The sequence below is a fragment of the Octopus bimaculoides genome, chromosome 10 (genome assembly GCF_046866305.1).
Source record: "Octopus bimaculoides isolate indiv1 chromosome 10, ASM4686630v1, whole genome shotgun sequence".
Taxonomy (NCBI): domain Eukaryota; kingdom Metazoa; phylum Mollusca; class Cephalopoda; order Octopoda; family Octopodidae; genus Octopus; species Octopus bimaculoides.
The window spans coordinates 30,740,079-30,756,553 of NC_142937.1; the positions used below are offsets into that span (position 1 = coordinate 30,740,079).

At 37.0% G+C, this 16,475-nt stretch overlaps 1 protein-coding gene across 5 annotated transcripts in view; it reads right to left on the bottom strand.

Moving 5' to 3' along the window:
• The window catches only part of LOC106868205 (formin-like protein), a 175,524-nt gene extending 169,680 nt beyond the window's left edge, over positions 1-5,844 (bottom strand). For 3 of the 5 annotated variants that reach the window (XR_016243369.1, XM_089358488.1, XM_089358487.1), the window contains exon 1: positions 3,726-5,844. Coding sequence is in view for 4 of the 5 variants with exons in the window: in XM_089358488.1 (XP_089214614.1) it covers positions 3,726-3,839 (114 nt within the window). In the remaining variant the exon portion in view is untranslated. The remainder of the gene's footprint in view (positions 1-3,725) is intronic. The other 2 variants (XM_089358489.1, XM_089358491.1) reach the window with 2 other exon arrangements.
• Positions 5,845-16,475: the final 10,631 nt, after the last annotated feature.

The window sequence follows — 16,475 nt, forward strand, 5'->3', positions numbered from 1 at the left end:
CATACATACACAAGCTTCTTTCAGTTTCCATCTACTAAAGCCTCACACAAGGCTTTAGTCAGCCCAAGGTTATAGAAGACACTTGCCCAAGGTGCCACACAATGGGACTGAACCTGAAACCATGTAATTGGGAAACAAGCTTCTTACCACACAGCTACACTCGCACCTATATATATTTTTATATGAATATACACAGATGTGTATATATTTGTGTGTGCATAGATATTTATATATAAATATATACATATATGTATGTATACAGAGATCTATATGATGAGTATGTGTATAGACAGATTGAGATATATATATATATATATATATATATATATACACACATACATGCTTATGTATAAAGACCAATAAGAGTACTGAAATTATCATTACGTCCAGAGAAAGTAGAACAATCACTTGTTGGCAAATGGGAAGGGGAGGTAATTTCACAAATCAAGACCTCCGAAATTAAAGAAAAGATAAGAGAATGGCCATGGAGCTAAGTTTCTGCCTCAGCAGGCATTATCAGCACAGCAATTATTCTACCAGGTCTCCAGTTGATGAAATTCTTAGACACATATAAACAGTAAAAAAAAGTAGAACAGATTTATGACCTCAGTAATTTGCATAAATTTAAATGAAAATGAACTAGAGAAATAACTGAGTGCTTCTTTTGCTGAACCACTAAGTTATGGGGATGTAAGCACACCAACACCAGTTGTGAAATGGGGGAGGGGACAAAGATGCACACACACAGGACAGGCTTCTTTGAGAGTCATTCTACTAAATCCACTCACAAGACTTTGGTCAGCCCAAGGTTATAGTTGAAGACACTTGCCCAAGGTGCCACACAGTGGGACAGAACTTGAAACCATGTGGTTGGGAAGCAAACATCTTACCACATGGCCACAATGAGTCTAACAATTTCAGTCTGCCAAATTCACCCACAAGACATTGGTTGGCCCAGGGATATAATAGATGACACTAAACCAAGGTGTCACACAGCAGGACTGAACTCAAAACCATATGGTTGACAAGCAAACATAACCACAGAGCCATGCCACACCAGTGTGTGTGTGTGTGCGTGTGTGTGTCCCAACCATCTGCCACTCTTCTTTCACATTCTCACAAACTTACTTCATCTACCCACTCACCCTATCCAATCCCTGTACCACTTATATTCCCCTTCCTGTAACTGGAGGCAACACACCAATACATCTTCACTACTATCATCATCATCATTTAACATCCATCTTCCATCTTTTCTTCTCAGGTGGGATAACAAGACACCTGTTGTTTCTCTATCATACTGGTATAAAGTAATCCCCCCTCAATACCTCACACACACCCACAAACAGTTAAGGGGTCATGTCTTATAAGTTTACTCAGTGACCCCACTGGTACCAGTGCCAAGTAATAAGCACCCAGTACACTCAGTAAAGTGGTTGGCATTTGGAAGGGCGTCCAGCCATAGAAATCATTGCCAAAGCAGACAGAGTTTGGTGCAGTCTTCTGACTTGCCAGCTCCTGTTGAACCATCTAACCCATGCCAGCGTGGAAAGCAGACGTAAAATAGTGACAATATATGTGTGTGTACATACGTATAGATGTATATACGTCTAGGTATATATATCTACATGTGTATATATATATATATATATATATATATATATATATACACTCTGTGTGTATGTATATGCAGGTATGTTTGTATATGCGCCTATAAATACGTATATAAATGTGCGTATAAATTTGAGTGCGTGCATCGTGCTGTATACACATAAAAACTATTATACACCTTTCCATTCTTTTGTAACCTTGCAATCTAATAAACACTGATTGATAATTTTCCAGCCCTCCAGAAATTTTATATGTAATTATTGTTTACACCAGAATAAAATAAATACACTGATATATATACAAGCAATTTCCCATCTAAGCCATCCATAGCCGCGATTGTATAAACGAAGCGTATTTTAAGAGGACCAGATTTAAGAACCATAGTGAATTAGCGACATTATTGCAACAGCAGTGAGCCGGTATTAAAACTGTCTCTCTAACGGAATCGTTGGCATTTTATGAGACGACTAAATACAAATGATTGTGCGAATTTATTTAAATGGCTAACAACGTTTCATAGAGTAGAGGCTAAAGTTTAAGAGCCAAATTTGCGAAACGGTTTCGATTCGTGTTGGGATTTATTTCGTTTGCTTTGCTAATGTCCCGATGATAGAGATTGTCTCTATAACGTCACATTTTCTTCACACACCCTCTTATTCTCTAAGCTTCCTCTGTACATAGTTATTTGGAGGCAGCAATCAAAATAGTTTGGTGAGGGATGGGCTCTAACCAATCTGGCTTCCTCTTGCCAGATAAAATCATATAAAAGATTAAATGTTTCTGGGATTCCTCGAAAACTCGTCTGACGGACTAACCGCCAAAAGTACCACAGCAATAATTTCTAAACAGATACAGGGCACGGTATGTTGATGGTAAGGTTGGAAAATGGGTACCCGACAAGGGGTGGAAGACAAAAACTGTCCCCGGAAAGATTTGAATTTCGAAATCGAGGGACCGAAATAAACGAGATTTTACGTTTCCCCTTCCCCAGAAAGATTTCTAAAAACTGGGAACCAGACAAATGAAAAGGCTTCTGTCGTGGAAGATTTGTATAAATGAATTTAAACAGCTAGAGTAGTTTAATAGATACTGCAGGAATGAAAGAGAAAAATGACCTCAGTGGACACAAAATTAATTGTTGCCTTTGCAAACTGATTCATAGAATGGCAAATGAATGATGATAAATAATAATAAAACATCATGTGATGTTTATGCATTTCTCAAAGATATATTATTACAGGCGGAGTGAGAACAGGACATTTCTGTGACAGCCTCTATATGGTTACCCGAACGACTAAAAATAGCAGTCAAATCTCCATCACAGCGAACCCTATAATGTCTTAAAGGGAATAAGCTGGATAATGTTTTGGGTTGCCACAACTAGAACGCGTTTGATCTTAGGTCTCCTCGATAAGGGCTGACCCGAAGCTAGAGATCGAAATTGGACCGCAAGATTCGTTCCAAACGTTTAGCATCATGTGTCGTGGTTGAGTGAGAAAGAAATGGGGAGGGATGCGATTACAAGTTGATTAATTCATAACAGTGTTATAAAAATATTTTTAATAATATATAATTATAATAATTTTACTTAAAGAGCCAAAAGCATGTGAAAATGGGCGGTATACCCCCCCCCCCATTCAACCTCAATACCTACCTAACAAAAAAGTAAAAGATGCATACATCCGATCCGAGCGGGATTCGAATTCAAACAAGCGTAAAACATTTAATCTGGTCTTCCACAACATCAAGAAATTATCTCCTTATATATAACTGGTATTTACTGAGACCTGTACAGTCTGATTTACATATACCACATAGAATTACAGTAAGGCAGTTATATCCCGGTTCTGCAAACTCTGCACCTTCAGAATAATTTTTAAAACATTTTTCTTTTTTATAGAACAATATTATTTCATAATCGTGACATTTTTTTTTCTTTATTAATACTTTTTTTTATTATTCAACCGATGTTCCAGTTATTTTTTGCTGTCCAATTTTGCCATCTGTATCTCTGGTTTATGAAGATCTCTACAATGTAAATGGACATACATGGATACGGTTTAAAATTTGTGAGATATATAAAAAGCAAAAACAAAAAAAATCACGTTACTTACCAGAACTTTGGTAAACCTCCGTTCGAGCTCCGTGGGGTCGGGCATGGGTAGCCGGATGGGCAAGGATGCCCGTAACTCCGGCCGAGTAGTCTCGATGCTTTCGCCATTCCCCATCTGCGGGCTTCGCAGTGAGCCCAGAGCTCTCCTAATTCCTCTATGGTGATACACGGTGACTGCTTCTGGCCCGAAACTCCGCTTATATATATATATATATATAGATATATATATATATATATATATATATATATAGATAAGCAAGAGATATATATATATCCGTTAAATATTTGAGTATATATATATATATATATATATATATTCGTTAAATGTGTGTATAATAATAATAATTATATAGCAGTAAAACAAACTCTCCCCTTCCTCTACTTGAGAACCGAACCCGGAATTCGCTCAACTTTTCTTATTATTTCCTTCCCTGCTTTTTTTTTTAATTTCTTAGTGCTTATTTTTTGTAATTTTTTTTTTCGGGAAGGTTTGATTCTTAAATCATTATTATTATTATTATTATTTCTTTGTTTTCCTCCTTTCTTTTCTTTTCTATTTTCTTTCTTTCACATCTATTTTATTGTTTGTTTGTGGTAATATTTATTATTGACTGTTCCGCTTCCAACAATAAAGCATATATATATATATATATATATATAATACACGTTCACACACCAAGGAAAACAATTATGTTGATGTAGATGTTAACGGAACAGTCTCTCTCTATGTATATATATGTGTATACACACACAAACACTATTAACGCCTTGACGTTTTTTAAATATCTAGACAATACTCACAAACCCTAATTAATACATCAACGTTCTAAATAACTACACAGATACAATTTACATATAAATACATATATGTATGCATATAAATATATACACACAAACACTTACATACTATTAGAACAAGGTTCCAATTAATTACATATCTAGTCAATAATATATTTACCAAAATATACAATTATTCTGCCATTCACACTTTCTCTTTTCTTTCTTATTCATTCACACACACACACACACACAAAAAGATTGAATGACCGTTTGTAGAGGAAAGAAAAGAGAATGAAAGAAAGAAGGAAAACGGATCACCAAAAGTGAAAGGCCAACAGAAAACTGGTCCCTTTCTTAAAATAATAACAATAATAATAAGAATTCGATACTATCTACTTCGTCTTGCTATGGAAATGGTTTGGCGGCGGCGGCAGCAAGAACAATACCAACACCAGTCGTAGAGAAGCAGGTCTACTACTACTTCATCACCATTATAACTCTTCTTCTTCTTGTTATTATTATTATTATACAAAGCACTCTTGTCCGGTAACTCTTTACTTCCCATTCTTCTTATCCCCGTCAAACAGTAGGTCTTTTCTTTGCGGTTGGTTTCGGGGTTTCGACCCAGTCTGTGGAATATCCGATAGATTAGGAATGTTCAGCTTATCAAGTTCTTCCTGCTGGTTCATTATTATCTCTTACATATCCTCGATTTCTTCACCTTTATGCTATTTTTCGTCTCCCTCTGTCAGTGTCTCCGTCTGTGCTGACGCTAAGGGTCCACCATTTTTGCTTGGAGTGCGAGTGAAGCTGAAGAGTGTGAGTGAAAGTGTGAAAGAGAGAGAGAAATGTAAAAAGAGGGGGGTGAAGTAAAGACGCATATGTAGAGAAAGAGGAGGTAAAGTAAAGAGAGATAGATGTAAAGAGAAGCGGGTAGAGTGAAAATAGATGTAAAGTGGAGGTGGAATAAAGATAAAGTAATGTAGAGAGGGGGGGAAAGTAATGATAGAATATAGAGAGAAAGGGTGAAATGAAGACAGCTATATATGAAGAGAGAGGGGAGAATAAAGATAGACAGATGTGGAAAGAGGGTGATAGAGAGAGGAAAAGTAAATATATGTGGAGAGAGAGGTTAGAATAAAGAGAGAAAGAAGAAATAAAAAGTAAAGGCACGGGTGAAGTAAAGATAGATATATGTAGAGAGAGCACGAAATAAAGATAGATAAATGTAGAGAAAGAAAGGGAGATGAAATAAAGCTTGTATTATCTAAAAGACTGAGGGGGAGGCCTCTTTGCCTGCTGCTTTCTCTCTCTCATCCTCTTGTTGTTGTTGAAAGACCTGATACTTCACCAGGCTGCTGCTGCTGCTGCTATCAAATACCCCTCCTTCTTTCTCTACTATGGAAGCCACGACGTGATACAACAAACTCATCAGTTCGATTTCTTATTTTTGCGGGTACATATTTTAGGGTGGGAAAGGCAGGTTTGTTTCAGTATTTTTTGTTTATAGCTTTTTTTCTATTTTTTTCAATTTCTGTCGTAAAACAATAAATGTTAAAAATTTTAACTTGTTTCTTCCGTATTATTATTTTATTTAAATATATATATTTGTCATTAATAATAATAGCAGAAATTTTGTTATTATCATTAGTATTATTATTATCAATTGTAGTAGTAATTTGGTATATTAGATAGACCAAGCCTATAGTTCTTGACTTTTAATTGATACTTAAAAACTGAGGGAAGCATAACACTTATCTTTAATACATACACATATTCACGCACACACATACATAAGTCTGTATGTGTATGTACTCGCCTCTCTCTCTCTCTATCTATCTATATATATATAGAGAGAGATGTCCTGTACTTGATGTGTTTTATATATATATATATATATATATATATATATATATAACACATCAAGTATAGGACATCATATAATATATATACACGCACCACGCACCTTTTGTACGGACTATCGGTAGGAAAAAGAGTACTCAATACCGTAGTTAGGATTATTTTATTTTAGCTAAGTCTGTCTCTTGCTCCTCTGAGTTTTGCTTGTTCGTGCACAGGATCTTCATGCAGGTGTGTGTTTGTTAAGTACAACGAAAGAAAGAATATTCTACAGATGTCAAGTTTATTCTTCGCTTGAAACTGATGATTGAATCCGTGTTAATTATTCAGTTTGTGGTTATATATGCAATTTTGGAGAGCAACGAAGATTCATCATTTTGCCATCTGAAAGAAGGAAAGTAAAAAATGTAAAGGATCACAAATAGTGCGAAACTACAGTTAACAAGCACGGAAAGCAGACGTAAAATGATAATGATGATGATTTAGATTAATAAATACAAATATATTACTTAGATATTAAGTGCATTATAGCTACAAGCAAAAGGAAGGGGGGCACGCTTGCCTACTCCTGTCTTTTGTCTGTAGGGCATTAATCAAAAAAGAAAACGTGGTGTTGTGTCTAAGGTTTTAAATCAGCTCCCTTTTAAGTGGGAGAGAATATACACGTTTTGATTTTTTAAGGGAGGAATTCCTTAAATTTTTAATTTGTAGCAGAAATAACGATTTCTCTGAACTGGGCGCAAAGGTAGACGACACATCACACCCTCGAGCCATCTGACAGATAAGCTAGCTGCACTCATTAATTTTCGCCAACTACTGGTTCATCATCAGGTTGCGTCCTGTAACTGCTGTTGTTGCTACTACTACTACTACTGCTACTGCAGTTCATGTGTAGCATTCTCTCTCAATCTCCCTCGACACACCTGTTTATCCCTCCTCTTGCTATGCCTCACCCCACTTTCGACCCCGTAACACTTCTGTCTTCGCTTGAACTGCATCTCTCTCTCTCTCTCTTTGTATTCAGCCTTAATTTTAACCAATCCATATTGAATATTTACAACACTATAACTTGAGTCCATGATCCATTTTCTTCTCTCTGTAGTTGAAGCGGAAAACACTAAAAGGCTAATAATTCATTATACATCGTCATTACTGTTATTTGTTGTTTTCATTGTCATTTTAAGGTTTGTTTGTTTGTTTTTTACCCCCATGCTAACATGGTCCGCACTGGTATATAACATAGCATTGCTTTTCTACTGAATCTTATGTATAAGGTTCAACGTCCTGAGATTCCACACATTTGATGCCAACTCACCTGAGACCAGCCCTGCTTCTATAATACAAACTTTCTGTTTTAAAGTGATCTAAATTAGAACGTTCCATCAAAAATGTTACTTAATTGGTTGGTATCAGTAATAAAAAGTTATTATACTAAATTCCAAACACCAGCCATGACTCTTCAGTTACCATATTTGTTGAAATCCACCACCTTTCTTTCAATTACTTTTGAAAATAGCAAAGAACTGAATAAAATAACTTAGTCGTTGTTAGTTAAGCCAGTGTTTGAAATATAAATCAACATATTTTGATGGGAGGTTTCAATTTAGATCCCTTTGAAACAAAAAAGTTTGTATCATAGAACTGGGGAGGGGTGGAGTCTCAGGCAGATTGATTTCAATTTTAGTACAAGGCCAGCAATTTCAGAGGAGGGGGTTAGTCGATTACATGGACCCCAGTATTAAAGTGGTACTTATTGTATCAACCCCAAAAGAATGAAAGGCAAGGTCAACCTCAGAGGAATTTCAATGTAAAGACAAACAGAATGCTGCTTCTTCTTTAATTTCAAAATTAATTAAAAGAAAGCCAGTGTTTCTTTAGGAGTATTGTAAAACGGTTACTTCACCATTTGTCCTTCACTCACCCCACCACCAAAAACAGGTGCATTAAAGCATCATGTTATAAAATAAGTAGGAAAACAGTCAGGAAAACTTTTTAGTTTTGTTGAGGACAGGACAATTTTCATAATGCCGGTCCAGTACTGGCTTAAGGTGTTTATACAGTGAGCAGTTACCTGAGAGAACTCATGAGTCTAGGAGCCCAATTCTGATCTATGTATCCTGCACTTTACTGTCAATAAGTATCTACTCTAGGGCCTAGTGCATTGAAATTGCCCAGGGTCTATAATATTAAGATGGCCCTCGTTGGTGTCATGATAAAATGCACTCAATACTCTCTATAAAGTGGTTGATGTTAAAAAGGGTGATCCTCTGGTTCCATTTCTTATAGCAGTAACTCTCAATAAGGACTAACTCCAAATAAGAGCAGAAGTGTCTTCCCTAAATCTATTGTCCTGATTCTTTTTTTAATACAGGTATGACCATCACTCATTAAATTCCTTAAGGTATTCACAAAGTTTATCATTTTTCAGACTATCTGGTGAATTCTTGGATAATTCCATGGTTCTAGACTTGAGTTGAACTAGGAACCTTTATAGTAATGTCTTCCTAATTCGCTTAGAATATTAATACTAGAACAGAAATAGTTTTGTATAGGCGTGGCTGTGTGGTAAGGTAGCTTGCTTACCAACCACATGGTTCCAGGTTCAGTCCCACTGCATTTGGGCAAGTGTCTTCTACTATAGCCTTGAGCCGACCAATGCCTTGTGAGTGGATTTGGTAGATAGAAACTGAAAGAAGCCCGTTGTATATATATATATATATATATATATGTGTGTGTGTGTGTTTGTGTTTGTCCTCCCACCATCGCTTGATAACCGATGCTGGTGTGTTTATGTCCCCATAATTTAGCGGTTCAGCAAAGAGACCGATAAAATAAGTACTAGACTTACAAGGAGTAAGTTCTGAGGTCGATTTGCTCGACTAGAGGTAGTGCTCCAGCATGGCCACAGTCAAATGACTGAAACAAATAAGTGAATAAAAGAATATAGAAATTTTGCTTTCATTGGAACCCAGTTGACAAAGTAGTCAGTTCCATTAACCAAATTTATAATTCTAAGTTTCATTGGAATGTGAAAAGCCATCATGTTTTTTTTTTTTACATTGCTTCTGCAGACCTGCTCTTCTAGTTTCATGAGATCACTGCTTTTGATGTTCTGTTTGAAAGCTTTGTTACCATTTCCCTGTTAAGGAAATGGTAACAAAATGGATGTTGTTTGGCACCAGATCAACTCTGATCCAGCAGACCTATGATCAGAGACAGTCCAGAAAATTCACCACAAGAAATTTTGCCATATAGGAAAATTGCCATGAGACAAATTCGCAGTAGGGACATTAGTGTAATTATATCAGCTTTAACAATAAAAAAAAAGAAAAAGAATGATTAAATGTTTTATAAAAGTATTAAAGAGGTGAGTCTTTATTCAACATCAAACATTACAAAAATGTGATGAGGTCATCTGAAAGGAAATTTTTTACAGCGAAAATGTTTTTAGTGAAACTTCCTATATCGAATCAATGAAATTCCAGCTGTGATTATCCCATCATCAGTTTAAAGTCTGTTTTTCCATGCTGGCATAAACCGGGCAGAGTTTACTGAAGCAGGTCTTCTGTAGCCTGCAGCTTGATTCCCTTTCCTGTTGCCAACCCTCATTTCTTTTGCATGGCCAGATGTTTTCTTGCAGAAGATTGGAAATGAAAGACAATGACACTCATTTACAAGTATCACATGATGTCAAGACAGAGACACAAACATGCATTGTATATATATATATATATATATATATATATATATATATATATATATGTGTGTGTGTGTGTGGATAAATAAACAGACAGACAGATAGATAGAATGATGGATAAATAGATAGATAGATAGATGATGATGATAGATAGATAGATAGATAGAATGATGGATAGATAGATGGGAGAGAGAGCTATACAACCTCCTTTCAGTTTTTCTCAGCCAAATCCACTCAGAAGTCTTTGGTCAGCCCTCGGGCTGTGTCTAGAGTGCATGCAGTGGGACTGAACCGGGAACCATATGATTGGGAAGCAAACCTCATAACCACACAAACTATCCCATCGTTTCTTTAAAATTTTTCACACATAAAGTTTCTAAGACTACATTGTCTAATATGCTGCTTCTATTTTGAAGACAGTAAGTTTTTCCCTCAATACAGTGAGGAATGTGCCACTTTCCTCACTGTATTGAGGGAAAAACTCTGAGTAGCAATGGACAGAGTTGATCATCAGCTTTACATGAATAAACTCTATTAGATTGTATTGAGTACTCTTTCTTCGATTTATAAATTTAAACACACACACACACACATACGCATGCACACTCACAGATACACACACACATATGCCCGCATACACACACACACATACGCATGCACACACACATTCACATACACTCACACGCGCGCGCACACACATACACACTCACACATACACACACACACTCATACACGCATATGCATGCACACTCACACACATACAAGCACACACACATAGGCACATACTCAATCACACACATACGCACGCACACTTGCAAATACGCACACACACTCACATACATGCACACACATACGCATATACACACACATACACATGCACACACACACACACACACACACTACAAAACAAGTAGTTACATACAACCATACACCTGTATATTCATGTGAAAGATGCACTCTCAGGCATGCTGCTACACTCTAAAATGTCCCTTCACACTCACAGATCCCTGAAAGAATCCCAACATACAGACAGGAAGAGAGTGGAGATAGGAAACTAATTGTTACATGCAAACACAAACACACAAATGCTAAGCACTCACACTCTAATATGCACTCGCACTCACTAGAGTGCTCTCTCATATTCACAAGTCCCTGAAAACAATCCTTATACGCATACAGTGAGAGAGAGAGAGAAGGAGGGAGAGAGACAGACAGACAGAAGGAGGGAGAGAGAGAGATAGAAATAAGGAGGGGGAAAGAAGGAGGGAGAGAGAGTGGGAGACCAATTGTTACACACAAGCATATACGTATATACACATGCTAAGCACTCACACTCACGCACTCACATACACACACACACATGAAAATGCTCACTCACACTCACAAATCAATGAACAAATCCTTCCAAACACACATACATAACCAAGCAAGCAAACACCCCTCCATGTAAGCCTTTCCTAATTATGATATCCAACAATTATCGTTCCCATTTAATCAATGCCTTAAATCACTGCAAACCCAGATCCTTTAGAATTCCCCCTTTCAGCAAGGCTGACAGGATGTAGCAGTGGATATGCCAAGCTAAACACAGTTGTATTACCTGCTGCAGTATCGAAAAATAGGGGACATGCTGCCTCTTTCCCTTCTAATGCTTGCTGCACTTCCTACCACCACCACCACCACCATCGCCGCCACCACCACTGCTGAAGCAGAGAGAAACAGAGGGATGTGTGCTCTATCCTATTGCTGTCATCCCTGTACATGTCACTGTAGCCTTACTGTCAGAGATGATGACTTCACAGAAAGACAAGACAATGATCAAATAAAATACATAATCACAAGAGATGAGAGATAATTACGTGTTTGTGGGTAATTGTGTGCAATGCTGGATTTTTAACATGGTCACAGTTCAATAAATAAACCCACAAGAAGAAGGTATATATGTGTGTGTGTATATATCATCATCATCATCACTTAACGTCTGCTTTCCATGCTAGCATGGGTTGGACGATTTGACTGAGGACTGGTGAACCAGATGACTACACCATGCTCCAATCTGATCTGGCAGAGTTTCTACAGCTGGATGCCCTTCCTAATGCTAACCACTCCAAGAGTGTAGTGGCTGCTTTTACGTGCTACCGGCACAAGGGCCAGTCAGGTGGTACTGGCAATAGCCATGCTCAAATGTTTTTTCACATGCCACAGGCACAAGTGCCAGTAAGGCGATGCTGGTAACGATCACGCTCAAATGGTACTACTTACGTGCCAGAGGTGTGATAGTGGTGGTGGAAGTGATGGTAAATTGGAAATATGTCTGACCTTGTTCTTATGGCTGAATCACTACCAGAACTAGAGAAGAAGTTTCAGGTGTGGAACCAAGGTCTAGAATGGAAGAGCCTTAGAGTTAACCTAGCAAAAACCAAAGTCTTAGTAAGTAGGAAGGTAGACAATTCACAAATCCCTTCAGGTAGATGACCCTGCTCAATCTGAAGAAAAGGTGTTGGTAGAGAGACTATAAGATGCACCTGGTGTAAGTTATGGACACATAAGAAGTGCAGCAATATCAAAGGAAGGTTAACAGGGAGGAGAGAGAGACAGACAGAGAGGGAGAGAAAGAGAGAGAGAGCGATATGAGGAAAGAGAGACAGGGAGAGAGAGGGACGGGGGGGAGGAGAGCTGGGAGAGAGAATTTTGGCATTAAAAATACCTTGGTTGGTATGTGTACAAGGGATGACTGTATTGGTGTGGAAATGTAGGCTAAATTTTAGATGAGTGCTGGGTGAAAAAAATGCCAAATGTCAACAGTGAAGGTCATTCATAGGAGAGGAAAACTGAAGAGGACACAGGTAGAAGTGGTTGGCACAGATTTTAGAATATTAGTCAAGTGGTGATATGCAGATTTATGTTACAACAATGACAATAATAATGTTATTGATATCAATCACCAAACTTTGAAACTGTTAAATAACAGACCAGAAAATCTGACCAGTTGACATGTGAAGTTAGTAATGGTGTTGACCATTGTATGGAATCGATAAACATACACTGGATTTCTGCAATTGACTTCTGATTTACAAACTTTGTCCATATAAAAGAAATCACATACACTACCTTTCTAGTCAATATCCTCTCACATACAAGCATAAGTACACACACACACACACACATGCAAGCATAAGTACACACACACACACACTATCTAATTGACATATTAACACACAATGCAGTCAATACTTAAAGCTATGTCATTTGAATCAATATGTAAAAACCTTTCCTATGTGATCAACACACACACACACACATATAATCAATGTGATCAATGTACCCACACACCTTATGTATGTATATTTAATGAATGCATGCACACTGTCTATATGATCGACATGTATATATCATCATCATCATCGTTTAACATCTGCTTTCCATTGCTAGCATGGGTTGGACGATTTGACTGAGGACTGGCAAACCAGATGGCTACACCAGGCTCCAATCTGATCTGGCAGAGTTTCTACAGCTGGTATATATATATATATATATATATATATATATATATATATATATATATAGACACTGCAGAAATGCATGTGTCCTCCATTGTGATGATGTCATTTTCGGCCTAGTGGTGTGTTTATGCCTGTATTATCTAAGAGAAGAATTTCTTCTCTTAAGACAGCTTGTGTCGTGTATTCTCTTCGATATATGTCTACTGGATCAGAACTGAACTGGTGTTCTACAGAAACAATAACAAATAAGACATAAAAATCATTAGGAATATATCACAACTGTTATAAAATCTTCTCATAAAACATTGTGGTGAAAGCATATAATCCATTCATCTGGCATTTTATTGTTAAACTATTAATGCCACACTGAAAGTTTTGCAGATTACCAGACACCAATAAACTTTCTTTCACTAATAGAATGGATTGTTTGTTTGTTGATTTGCATCATCCGGTCTAACCATCAAACATGGTATGGTTCACTTTGATATGCCTTCATCTGTAAATAGCTCCTCTTCTATCACTATATATATATATATATATATATATACACTAACAGCACTGTCCGAGCGTGTTCATTGCCAGAGCAGCTGTCTGGCTTCAGTGCTAGTGGCTCCTTTGAATTACAGCTACAACTCGAGACATATATATATGAATGTATTTGTGTGTGTATAGTTTAGGTTAGTTAAACCATGTTTGCAATAATAAGTGTCGCATGGTGGAAATAAATGCAATTACCAAACTTTCATTCATAAATCCATTTATTATTTTGTTCTTATGCATTTCAATTTGTACGTTTGTACCCAGAAATTTTCAACAACTGTACACCAGAAGAAATGGAAAACCGAGTAATTTTATCCCCTAAAAATTCTGACTGTCTCACAATAAATGAAAAAGTTCTTAATATTATACTTAAGCACAGATTCAGTGTCCTGCAATAATGAAGAGGAGGTTCAGAACTATCCATTTGAATTCATAAACTCACTCACTCCATCCGGTATGCCTCCCCATCGCCTCAACCTAAAAGTAGGGGCTATTGTAATGCTGCTAAGAAATCTTTTGATCTGTCAAGGATTATGTAATGGAACTCGCATGAAAGTGCAAAGACTTCATGAACATTGTGTAGAGGCATCATTGGTAACAGGCTCCAACAGAGGTCATACAGTTCTAATTCCCAGAATTAAACTTAGCCCAAGTGATGCAAATATTCCATTCACACTAAACAGACTTCAGTTTCCACTTCAACTTGCATATTCAATAACAATTAATAAGGCTCAAGGGCAAACATTTGAAAAAGTTTGAATACATTTTCCTCAACCAGTATTTTCTCATGGCCAATTATATGTTGCATTTTCAAGAGCAGGATAACAGACAAGGCCAAAAACGTGGTGTGACATACACACAAAATATTGTCTACCATGAAGTACTCTGAGGAAGACCACTGCACCAGCTAGCATCACCACCACACCAGCCACTCCATCATTATACATCCACATTACACCTTTGAGCGCGCCACTTTATTTCACATTGCCCCAGTTCACTCAGCTGTCAAAAATGCCAAAGTTAATAAAATATTTAAGAGTTAATAAAATATGTGCCAGTCAAACACAGGGGTCAAAGTAATTAACTAATCCCTTCCATATCAAATTCCATGCCTTGTGCCTACAGTTGAAAAAATTATTATTGTTGTTGTTGGTTTTGATTTTCTTGTTTCAAGTTCAAATAGCACCACCAGAGTCACAATTGCCTCTTGACCCACTCCTTCATCATCAATGAAATTAATTACTACTTATTCACAGAAGCCATCATCCTTCAATGGAAAGAAATGATGATATTGAGCAGATTTTTAGGAACACCTAGCTTTCTAAGGACAACCCAAAGAGCACCCCTAGATATGGTGTCAAAAGCTTTAGTTAGATCTACAAAAGTGACAAAAATATTTCGATTGTGCTCATGAGCCTTTTCCTGCAGCTGCCTTAGGCTAAAAATCGTATCCACCAGCTTGAAATCCACACTGAGATTCAGGCAACACTAAGCTGGCAAGGGCATCGTTGAGTCTGTTTAAGATAACCCTTTCAAGGATCTTCACAGCAACACACAAAAGGGGAGATAACTTCTATGGTGGTCACATTCACATTTATTGCCTTTGATGCTTATCAAGATGGACAAGAGAAGCATCTTTAAACTCCCATGGGATTGATCCTGGTTCCCAGATTAAGGAGTAAAGGTCACATAACTTGTTCAACAGGAGGCTGCTACCATATTTATATATCTCAGCTGCTATGCCATCGTTCCCAGACAACTTTCCATTCATGAGATATATATGTGTATGTGTGTGTGTGTGTGTTTATGTGTGTAATTTCAACAAAATATAACGATGGTCAAAGATTATTAATGGAATTCATACAATTAAAAAATGTAATCGTCTGCCAAACAATTTGGAAGTTTTTGCATAGTTCTGTTCCTTTTGGTGACAGATTGATTTCACAAAGGAACAAATTAGGTCAACTTTTATTGTTTCACTCACAAAATACCTTTTATTTAACACAACCACAAGGCAAACAGAATTTAGAATTTTTGGTTTTGTATTCTAGATGTGAACTTTGTGTGTTGAAACAGATTTTATTAGATCTTGGGAGGACCATTATGCTAATAATAATAAACACATGCACTGATTATATTTCACTTCTTTTATTGTCAACTAATTAACCAGTCATCTAATTGACTGCATGGTTAATCATTTAGTCAATCAATCTGCTGAGTTTGTTAAAGTCCTTTTATTCCCATCCATGACATGCTCTCTTCACTTCAGGTCTGCTTCAGCTCTGTCGGCCTCTCTCCTAATTCAAAGATTCTATATTATTTCATGAGTTTAAGATGATGAGCTGGCAGAATTGTTCGCACATATTTGAGC